This window comes from Centruroides sculpturatus, unplaced genomic scaffold (assembly GCF_000671375.1).
Source record: "Centruroides sculpturatus isolate CEXI.00-Female unplaced genomic scaffold, Cexi_2.0 scaffold1421, whole genome shotgun sequence".
NCBI lineage: Eukaryota > Metazoa > Arthropoda > Arachnida > Scorpiones > Buthidae > Centruroides > Centruroides sculpturatus.
In genome coordinates, this window is record NW_019385595.1 from 143,138 (window position 1) to 155,848 (window position 12,711).

The window sequence follows — 12,711 nt, forward strand, 5'->3', positions numbered from 1 at the left end:
CGCTTACCTCACTTTTTACCACAGAAATTACCTTACCTTGAAAGCTTTATTTTTTTTCTCGATTTTAGTTATTACTAACTATATTTTTTCGATGGATTCTTATGTTTATGTGTTTTTCAAAGATGCAGATATTTTTTTTTATTAAGTTTTACGCATTTATGTTTTTTTCTTCGATTTTTACATATAAAATAAAATAAAATTTAAAAATTTTCAATTTTTTAAAATTAAATTTTTATTTTATTTTAATAATGCAAAAATGTCTCCAATGCATGAAGATCTAGTTTCATTTTTAAATGATTTTTTAAATAATTATTTTCTCAAAAATAATATTAATTTTTTTAATACAAAATTTAACTTAAATTTTCATTTAGAAACTCCAAAATAAATATTTTGTATATAAAATATTCAATATAATTTTATTCATTTATATGTAACATCTTACTCAATAGTAATATCAAAGAAACTAATCAAGTATGAACGAATTAAATTATTTACAAGAAACAATAAAAACAGGCAACAATGTGGTAACCTAATATAACAAGAAAATAGGCAAAGGAACATAAAATACAGTGGAAAAATTCGGAATTTTCTATATATAAAAGAATAATATCTAAAATATAAAATTCAGTCAACGTGTTCTCTTATTTTGCTCTTGTAAAATTCTTTTATTTATTAACTTTTTTTTTCTTTTGGAATATCAAAATTCCTAATTATTAAAATACGAAGAAACTAGGTTAATCAAATTTGCATATGAAACAATTATTAAATGAACAGGATGGTCGAGTCCCTTTGAATTTTAAACAGAAGAATAAATATGATGCTACAAATGGAATAATTCTACGTAACCTCTTAGAAGTAACTAAGATGTAAATGATCTTTAGAAGAAAATTTATTTTTGAAATTTTTATTCAGTTTTCGTTTATATTTTAATATTAAAGTGTTATAAATAATTCTAAGTAATTTTTATATGCAATATTTTGTTTTAAATGAGAAAAAATGAGGAAGATTCTCAGCATAGTGATCACAAGTTTCACTTAAAAAATTAATGGAATTTTATAAGTATTTAAATAATTACATTAATGAAATTAAAATTTTTTATATTAAATTGTTATAAATAATTTTATGCTAATTTTATTTATAATATTATATTATAAAATAAACAAAACTGTAAAAGATATTCAGCATCTTCAGTAACTTCATAATTTTACAGCGCGATACTGAAGATATTGATGTAATTTTATAATAAAAACTTGTAAAATTTTAGTAATTTACTTATAATTTTTTATATTATATTGTTCTAAATAATTTCATATAATAATTTTATTTATATTTTAATATGAATAATCAAAAATACGAAAGATCTTCAGTAGCATGTTTGTAATTTCATAACGTGACAATTAAGAGATTAATTAATAAAATTTCGTTAATTTTCTTGTATTTTTTTTTAAATTTAACAAACCAGAAACGTTTTAATTTAATTTAATTTTTTAATTGTTCTGTATTTTCTAAAAATAGCAAATTAACAAACTTTTATAACGCCATTACTAGAATAAAATTTTTGTATATTTTTAAAATCTAATTTATTTATTTTTATAAAATTTAATTTTTGCTTTACAATATTTATAATATTAATATAAAAGAAAAAAAAATAATTAAAAATTTAATTTAAAATTTTAAAACCTATTATTTTTCGATAGATTGCAAAGAGAATTCGCGTGGAAGATGCAGATGAATCTTAGAATTTTTCTATTTTTATTTTCGTAAACACAAATAGAAAATAAAAATAAGTTTTTTTTTATTAAAGAATAAAATAAACCTTTATTTTTTTTAAATTATTTACTCGATTCTTTAATGTAATCGGCGTGTAGAATAACTCAAATTACAACCAAGCAAATCAGCAGCGAAAAAATAAATTTTAATGCGAATTTATTCATATAAAAATTCAAATTTCTTAAACATTCGTGAAAATAATACTTTAAAAATATTTCAAACTTAAATTTTCTTAACTTAAAAGACTATTTTTTTTTAACATTAATTTTTTAATGTAACATCATCACGAATTACTGTAAAACATAAACGTAATGAATCAACAGTAAGAATATTGTTACGTTTACTTACGTGTTTAAATTAATAAAAACGTAAAATAATTTATCTTTTTTTTTAAAAAAAAATTATAATTTAAACTTTAAATCTTTAAAAACTTAAAACAATTTTTAATTTAGGAAGATTAAATATGTTTAAATTCATGCAGAAAAAATGCATCCTTCATCATCTTCCTATACGTATAAGAAGATGATGAGGGATAAAGTAAATAATTATTGTGATGAAGTAACTTAATATGTAACTAGAATTGTAATATTTATATTTCTATAACAAATTGATGTGAAATTATCGAGATTTATCCTTTATTTCAGATGTAATATCGATCGGAAAGTCGTCATTACCAGAACAGCAACTACAACAAGTGATGCCAGAATGGCGACGTTCAAATGTAATTTCAAATTGTGAATAGTTTCGACTCGAGTTGCCTTTTTTTGTCATTTTTATGTCACGTAACAATTTTGTAAATTTAATATTTTTTTTAATTTTTCTACATTTTTCTAACAATTTTTTTTTAATATTTACAAAAGGTTAAACATTAATATCAAAACATCAATTTTATGTTTTCTTTTTTTAAAATATTTTTTTATGTATTTACAAATCTTTACTACAAAAAAAATAATTTAAATGAATAAATAAGTAAATAAAAAAGTGATTTAATTAATTTTTTTAATAGTTTAAATGTTAATTCTTAAATAATTTTTTTAATACTTCGCGTTGTTATAATGCAAATAAAAATAATTATATGATTATTAAGGTTTTATTTATATAAATTACTGATTAAATATAAATTAAGTTGAACGTTATATAATTATCTAAGCTTATTATACAATTACAGCATATATATTTTATGTGTAAAGCTAAAGTACTTCACCCCAAAAGTCAGTTAACTGTATTTTATGTGTTTTCCAGTAAACCTGTAAATATAAATCTTAAATAAAAATGTAAAACATTATGTTTATCTTTCACGAAATTGGTAAAAACGTAATTAAAAAGTATAATATAAATATTTGTATGTTTTTAGTTAATTAAACTATTTAATTGCAATTTTGTTCTTTACAATGGTCAATTGACTTTTGGGCCACCCTCTTATTTTAAAGAAATTTCAAATTAGGAAGTTTAAATCAACATTATATCATGAAAAGGGAAAGTTTTCACAAGAACAAAAGATGGAAATAGTAAATAAAATCGCTGTTGTACTTCTAACCTGTTCTTCCACTTTGTCTAATTTAAATCCATGGTATACAGTCGAGTAATGTTTTAAGTTTTCTAAATGCAAATAGTGATTTTATTCTGATTTGGTCTTTATTCACATCTTTTCGAAAAGAAACTTTTAATTATTCCTTTTACACAAGATACCTTTAAACTATTCTGCTGTATTTTAATGCCTTTGTACGAATTAAATCAATTCCTAAACAAAATAAAACTTTCAAATTGAAAATGTAAAATCTGATGCAAATTAATGTTTTGACTTTAAATGCTTTTTTTATTATTTGTATATTTTATTTTATTTTTTTTTATTCATAACAAATCGCTTCAAAAGATAAACAGGAGAAGATCATACTTTAATGATTATCCTCCTCCTCCTCCTCCTCCTCATCCTCTTCCTCTTCATTTCTCGTTTTATAGTAGCATTTTTTTTTTGTTTTTTACACTTGATATNATTTTATTTATATTTTAATATGAATAATCAAAAATACGAAAGATCTTCAGTAGCATGTTTGTAATTTCATAACGTGACAATTAAGAGATTAATTAATAAAATTTCGTTAATTTTCTTGTATTTTTTTTTAAATTTAACAAACCAGAAACGTTTTAATTTAATTTAATTTTTTAATTGTTCTGTATTTTCTAAAAATAGCAAATTAACAAACTTTTATAACGCCATTACTAGAATAAAATTTTTGTATATTTTTAAAATCTAATTTATTTATTTTTATAAAATTTAATTTTTGCTTTACAATATTTATAATATTAATATAAAAGAAAAAAAAATAATTAAAAATTTAATTTAAAATTTTAAAACCTATTATTTTTCGATAGATTGCAAAGAGAATTCGCGTGGAAGATGCAGATGAATCTTAGAATTTTTCTATTTTTATTTTCGTAAACACAAATAGAAAATAAAAATAAGTTTTTTTTTATTAAAGAATAAAATAAACCTTTATTTTTTTAAATTATTTACTCGATTCTTTAATGTAATCGGCGTGTAGAATAACTCAAATTACAACCAAGCAAATCAGCAGCGAAAAAATAAATTTTAATGCGAATTTATTCATATAAAAATTCAAATTTCTTAAACATTCGTGAAAATAATACTTTAAAAATATTTCAAACTTAAATTTTCTTAACTTAAAAGACTATTTTTTTTTAACATTAATTTTTTAATGTAACATCATCACGAATTACTGTAAAACATAAACGTAATGAATCAACAGTAAGAATATTGTTACGTTTACTTACGTGTTTAAATTAATAAAAACGTAAAATAATTTATCTTTTTTTTTAAAAAAAAATTATAATTTAAACTTTAAATCTTTAAAAACTTAAAACAATTTTTAATTTAGGAAGATTAAATATGTTTAAATTCATGCAGAAAAAATGCATCCTTCATCATCTTCCTATACGTATAAGAAGATGATGAGGGATAAAGTAAATAATTATTGTGATGAAGTAACTTAATATGTAACTAGAATTGTAATATTTATATTTCTATAACAAATTGATGTGAAATTATCGAGATTTATCCTTTATTTCAGATGTAATATCGATCGGAAAGTCGTCATTACCAGAACAGCAACTACAACAAGTGATGCCAGAATGGCGACGTTCAAATGTAATTTCAAATTGTGAATAGTTTCGACTCGAGTTGCCTTTTTTTGTCATTTTTATGTCACGTAACAATTTTGTAAATTTAATATTTTTTTTAATTTTTCTACATTTTTCTAACAATTTTTTTTTAATATTTACAAAAGGTTAAACATTAATATCAAAACATCAATTTTATGTTTTCTTTTTTTAAAATATTTTTTTATGTATTTACAAATCTTTACTACAAAAAAAATAATTTAAATGAATAAATAAGTAAATAAAAAAGTGATTTAATTAATTTTTTTAATAGTTTAAATGTTAATTCTTAAATAATTTTTTTAATACTTCGCGTTGTTATAATGCAAATAAAAATAATTATATGATTATTAAGGTTTTATTTATATAAATTACTGATTAAATATAAATTAAGTTGAACGTTATATAATTATCTAAGCTTATTATACAATTACAGCATATATATTTTATGTGTAAAGCTAAAGTACTTCACCCCAAAAGTCAGTGTGTTTTCCAGTAAACCTGTAAATATAAATCTTAAATAAAAATGTAAAACATTATGTTTATCTTTCACGAAATTGGTAAAAACGTAATTAAAAAGTATAATATAAATATTTGTATGTTTTTAGTTAATTAAACTATTTAATTGCAATTTTGTTCTTTACAATGGTCAATTGACTTTTGGGCCACCCTCTTATTTTAAAGAAATTTCAAATTAGGAAGTTTAAATCAACATTATATCATGAAAAGGGAAAGTTTTCACAAGAACAAAAGATGGAAATAGTAAATAAAATCGCTGTTGTACTTCTAACCTGTTCTTCCACTTTGTCTAATTTAAATCCATGGTATACAGTCGAGTAATGTTTTAAGTTTTCTAAATGCAAATAGTGATTTTATTCTGATTTGGTCTTTATTCACATCTTTTCGAAAAGAAACTTTTAATTATTCCTTTTACACAAGATACCTTTAAACTATTCTGCTGTATTTTAATGCCTTTGTACGAATTAAATCAATTCCTAAACAAAATAAAACTTTCAAATTGAAAATGTAAAATCTGATGCAAATTAATGTTTTGACTTTAAATGCTTTTTTTATTATTTGTATATTTTATTTTATTTTTTTTTATTCATAACAAATCGCTTCAAAAGATAAACAGGAGAAGATCATACTTTAATGATTATCCTCCTCCTCCTCCTCCTCCTCATCCTCTTCCTCTTCATTTCTCGTTTTATAGTAGCATTTTTTTTTTGTTTTTTACACTTGATATATTTTTTAAAAATATATTCTATGCAAAATAATATTTTTAAAAATCTTATTATTCTAAGTTATATCCCTTAAAGGATGGAAGGACGTCAAAAGATGCAACATCCCAACTCTCCAAACGTAGAAGAAAAAATGAATTTTAAATAACCAAAACAGCAACTGCAAAGTTCTTTAAGTTCATATGAAGGAATACCAAAAGATCTTGTAGAGTACAACCAGAAGAGCAATTTTAAATCCATTCTCATACATAATTCAAACTGTTAACCTGCCTCACCTTCTAGAATTTTTTTTCCCTTCTTCTTTTTTACTGTATGTTGCAATGTCTAAAAATGGCACCCACGAGATTTCCTGCGATCGGAAAATTCTCTCACTCTCTTTCTACTCTTTAACTTTGCTTGAGAAAAGGTGCCAAATAGAAGAACTGGATATTTATTAGGGAATAAATCATTCTAACTACAATGCCAAGTGACTAATCTGAACCACACGACGACCTCGTGTTTGTTAAATATTAATGTACTATGTCTACGTATGTCTTGTTATCCAATGGGACAGGATATAAATTACTGTTAGTTGATGTCTTCTTGACTTTTCAGTAAAAAAGAAGAAGAAGAAGAAGGAAAAAAATATTTATGAAAAGGAGAAGAATCTGATTAATAACTTTAGATAATTGCTCTTATGTGTTCTTGATTAAATCGAAAATCAAAAGAAAATCTTGAATTAATTCTCTTTAACTTTAAACATGTTTAAGAATTATTGTGTTATAAATGAGGATATATTAAAGATGATCTCTATACAATTTTCTTAGAATTTTTCTTTATAAATTTTTACCTTAATTTAATTATTTTTCATTGTATCTTTATTCATTAAAATAAAAAATTAGCTATCTAATAAATTGAATTTTTTTTTAATTTATGCTTTTCATCATTAACATAAATTAATATATGAAGAAAACAAAAAGAAAGCTGTAAGAAATAAGTTTAAAATTTATTTATTTTTTTAATCTGTAATTCATTATAATTTAATATTTATAATATAGCGAAAGGGTGGCCCAAAAGTCGGTTAGCTAAATTGCTGTGTTATCTAAATACTTAAGTACTTAATTATATTTTTTAAATGCATGGCGAAATTTTGGATTACCCTGTACATATTAATAACGAAATTTTAAAAAAAATTCAAGAATTTATTTATCTAAATTCAAAACATTACGTAGATTTAAAAAAAAATAATCGAAAACTGAAAATTAAAATTGAAGAAAATCAACATATTTAATGAAATTTGTCGTCGATAGATGATTTTATTTAAGGGTAATTTTTTATATTATAGAAATATGTTAATGAATATATAATTACGTGTTTTAGTGGCATTATTTTTGTAATTTTTATAAATTTTAATTTGTAAGAATTAGAGGGAAGCTCAAGAGCATTCGATTATCGAGAAAGGTCAAGTACATTTTCGGTTTAGGAAACGTCATAAAACACAATTTAATTACATTTTCTTCTTTGGAAAATTGCAGTTTTAACAATGTTAGGATTTTTCATTTATATCTATATTAATTTTTTTTATAAAAATAAGAAAATTTAAAAATCTTTAATTATTTGCATGTATATGAAATACATATATATATATAAGAATGAATCGCATTGGATTTTTAAGCATCTCGACAAAGAAGAGGAAAAAAAAATTGCATTTTTATAAAAACTGAATGTACTTTTGTAGATTCTATTTTTATTTCTCATCAGAAAATACATTTTTAAGTTACAGAATATTCTTTGTACGAACGAAAATTATTTATATAATATTAAAAATTGCGAGCATAAATATCAATATTTAGAAAGTTTCGTCCTTATATCACACGTAAATTCTCTCTTCTAAACAACTAAATATAATAAATTATTATATTTATTTAATATGTAAAAACATATTGTATATTCGAGTGTAAAAATAACAAAATTTTATTTATTTTGAGAAATAATTTATATAATTTTTTTTTCACTTTTATCTTTCTTTACTTCAATTGTTTATGCTTTTAAATATATTTATTCAATAGAATTTTATCAATTATGTACCTATACATGACAATATGTAATAGTTTATTACGTTTTATAAGCTGTAAGATGAGCAATTCTATATATTTTATGAAGACTTTATTCAATCAGATAATATACTGTCGTGCTTTATTATTGTATCTGTTACTAACGTAGATAGGTATCAGTTCCTATACTAACATAACATAACACCTCTTCTATAACATCAAATAGAAGCCATGCTCTTGACAACTTTTGTTGGCTTACATTTTGACAATTTCTTATCAGATTTTATTTATCAAGTTAATGGAAATACGTTCCTTCAAGTGCTTTTACAACTGTTAAGATTATGGGTATGTGGAGGTGTGCTTGGTGGTGTAAACACTTGAAATATGAGGATTGGATAACTTACTTTTAATTTGTAAGAGATGACACAATGATTCGTACTTTGTGAAGTATACAATAGTTTTCATCTGTAAATAGTTTTAAATAATGTTAAAATTTTACTAATTTTTATTGTAAGCTGTCTTTTGCATGTGTAATTTCCTTCTTTTTTTAACTTAGAATGCAATTCTACATACACTTCACCTTAATATATTCATAGATCTATATAAGATTAGTAAATGCATTACATTTGTAAGTTTCTACGTCAGAAAGTATAATATTTTCTTCAAAATATATTTAAATAATAATATATTTTTATTAGAAATTCCTATGAAGACTGCTCTTTCACGTATGCAATTTGCTTCTTTTGTTGAATTTCTTCATATATTTATCTACTTGATGACTTTTTCTCCTTGATTTTCGATTAAAAAGTTTAATTTTTAATACTTTTCCATGTTTATTTTCTTTTTTTAAAATAAGAATGCAATTCTATATGCAAATATTTAATACGTTTACAAGTGTTTATCTTCTTAACAGTTATAATTTATCCATACATCTTCTTTAAAGTATAAGATAAATTATCCATTTTGTATCAAGTAGATTATTTGTTTACTAAATTCAAAGGCACTCCTCACTTTAAATGTTTAAAATACATTTACAATTCCATATCGATAGATGTTTTATTGTTACAACGAATGTAAAATATGATGAATGATAGTAATTTAATATGAAAATTGCTTGGTATGAAAAGAAATATTTGAGGAAGAAACTGTTATGAATATTCATAGTTGATATAAAAAATTATTGATGCATAAGAGTAGAAATTTTCAATAATTGAAACTGTAGTGATGCTGCATCACAATCAAGCCAACAGTAAGGAGATACAATATGCTGTGTAATTGGGTTGCAGTTTGAAAACATTGTAGACCTATAAATTCCCACTGTCGTCCGTCCGTCTGTCATTCCTTAATCTGGAGAACGGAGTTATATAGATGAATTTAAACTATGATTTGCGGCCTGGCATTGTAACGATGCCACAATATTTTTTGTTCGTTAAAATATTCGTATTCTACACCTTTATAGATAATATTCGAGAATCTTAAGAGAATTTAAGACTTCATGAAATAAAGATATTTAAGTATGAAATTTGATTTCTCTATTCCATCAATAAAAAGAGATGAATCGAGAGGAGATTACACAATAGTCCAGGTACTTGGAACATAGTTTTCGTGGATATACTTTTCTTTATGCGTTTCTTTTGTGCAACATCATCAGGCTAACGACTGTGATCTTTCTTTTCCTTCGATTTTATATCGTCATAATAGTCCTTCACGTGCAGTAGTTAAATTTAGCTGTTTACACAAAGGACACTCTGAACAGCAAGTTCTTGTCGTCGTCGTCGTCGTCGCTGTTCATAACTTCCAATTTATCTTTTCACTAGTTTTATATTGAACACTATAGTAAACCAAATCCTTTCAGCCACAAGTAGTTTTTTTTTTATTTTAAACTTTTCTGTTTATTGGAAATTTTCTTCGATAAGTATCAAAAAAATTCACTCCACTCCACACTTGTTTTTTAGATAAATAAGTTTCTTCTCCAGAAATCTAACTTATAGTTTTAAAAAATATATAATACAATTCACTTAATTATATATTTATTTATTTATTTATTTAATAAATCAATTAATATTAAAGTTAGTCGACATTTGACTGATGATGTCGATGATATATCATAATATAAATTGAATAATAGAAATCGATAAAACTCCTGAAGCATAGTTTGAAGCGGAGTAAAGTTAATAATCGATCAAAGAATGGTTTTTGTCTGTCTTCCACTGATTCTTGTTATATCGGAATCGAATTTGATAAAGAAAGGAATAAAAAATAAAGACGAAACTTGTCAGTCAAACTGCATTGTAATTTAAGTCATCGAACTTTGTTTCTAGGGAAAGAACCAAGAGGAAAACCTAGAAAGAGGTGGAGGAATAACGTCAAAAACTGAATGGAAACATATCTGAAAAATGCTCATAACAGGGAAGAATGAGAAGAAGAGGATGCCACAAGAATATAATGTAATTTGATAGAATTTAAATTAATCTGAAGTATTGAAACTACTGAGCTAATTTATAGGAATTAACTCAGTATTCTAAAGCGAGCCAACACACTGACAATATAAGGTAGTTATTCAACTTTTACGTGTTTTACAATATGTAGAAAGATATTTTCAAACATTTCAAACACTTCATACAAAAAAATATACAGTATTCTCAATAGTAACATGCTATTTGATTATTTTCTTTCTGTAAATATTTATATTCTGTAAATAGTAACACCATTGAGTTTATGTTATACAATAGAAAAAACATCATTTATTTGTGTCGTATAATGAATAAACAGATATTTTTAAAGATTATAAAGGTGTTACATGGAAAATATTTTAGATTTTACAAATACGTGAGCCGTTCACAACCCGGCACACATATTTGTAAAATCTAAGTGACTCGTACAACATGGAATTCATATAAAACTGAATTATCAACAGTGTTATAGGGGGGTCGACTTGTATAATCAATAAATTAAATAATATACATTAAATAGACTTACCCATTCAAATCACAAACTGTAAGCATGGGCTTTGGAAGGTCTTTAATATCTATCTGTTTAACATATACTTCTAAACTGGTGGGATATTCTAAATATTTTAGCATAAATAATGTTAATTGAATGATGAAACCTGTAAGACACGAAACAAAGACCAATAATTTATAAGTCTTGCTCTTTCTGTCTTTTGTTGTGACAATTTGAGGTACTCCTGTGATTTGAACTTGTTCCAATAGCTTTAAGAAAGCCACTCTTTTCTTCCTACGAATTGGTCCACTTTCTTCTATTGTAGAATGATCTTCCATGTCTATGGCCAAAGTAATAAATTAGAATTATTGATACAAAATTAATTAGTAAAAATTTTAATAAAAATAAATAGAAATGTATTGTTTTTCTTTTAAATTCTTACCTTGTTTTAGTGCAAAGGTCAGTAAACGAATGTCAGTTAACAAAGAACGAGGAAAATTACTACATTATATGATTTGCATTTTAAATGATAACATCTCAACCGGACGAGTAATAATATAGAGTGCTTTTATATTCTAAATTACTCTCAAGAGATTTGATTATTACTATAGATAAAATTAATTACTATAATAAATATTAATTAAATCCGTATAATAACATTATGATAATTTTACCTCTGAAATAAATTAGTAATGAAGAAATAGATATAAGAATCTGGAGACGTGAGACGTTATTTTTATTAAATTAATACAATACATGGGAGAGAATAGATTGCGCGAGTTTATATTCTCGTGAGAGAGTGATAAAAGGGAATAATACTTCCGTGTTTATATATCCTCTTCCTGTTGAAAAATCATACCTCACACGTAGAAGACACAGCTGCATTGTGAAGCAGCTGCAGCTGTGTCTTCTCTAATCTCCCCAATTGGAGGAGGAGATTAGAGAATAAAAGGGGCAGGAACCCGAGTTTTAGAGCGGATACTCTCCAAGAAGATCAAGACCAAAGCTTCCGTCTACTCCCAGATCTCGTCTGTCGAATCGTTTCCCAACTCTCTCCTGTCTCTTCTGAGAATAGTTTCCAGCAAAACTATACCAGTATACGAGAAGACATCGAACCGTTTAAGAGGTATCAGGTATAGACTTATGTAAACTCTCTCTAGGTAGTTTAGAAGTATAATTAATTCGTTAATAAGTTATTTATGGTTCTAGAGATATGTTACTCTGTACGTAAACCTATTTTTATGTTAATTATTAAACTTTTGTTATTCGTTAAACTGTATACAACTTTAAATAATTCGGTTAGTTAGTTACCATTGGTACACATTTCTCAAGTTTCTCTTTGAAAGTAAGAAATATGTATACATAGGCCTATATATCCATAGAAATATATTTTCCCATATATATTTGCAAACTTTATACAGAATAAGAATATGAATATATAGATTAATAGAAAGTAGTAAACTTCACACTTACCATTTCTTTCCATATATACAATCGTGTAAAGTGTAAGAAGTGTTCACTTATGTTCAACCAGTTTTCCTATTATC

The 12,711-nt window shown here is 23.9% G+C and overlaps 1 protein-coding gene across 1 annotated transcript; it reads right to left on the bottom strand.

Moving 5' to 3' along the window:
* Positions 1-11,196: 11,196 nt before the first annotated feature.
* Positions 11,197-12,704, bottom strand: LOC111640416. The gene is made up of 2 exons (XM_023386428.1): positions 12,638-12,704; positions 11,197-11,504 (listed from the first exon to the last, which is right to left on the bottom strand). The coding sequence occupies exons 1-2, from the start codon at positions 12,648-12,650 to the stop codon at positions 11,197-11,199; spliced, it is 321 nt and encodes a 106-aa protein (XP_023242196.1). The 5' UTR covers positions 12,651-12,704.
* Between the last annotated feature and the right edge of the window lie 7 nt (positions 12,705-12,711).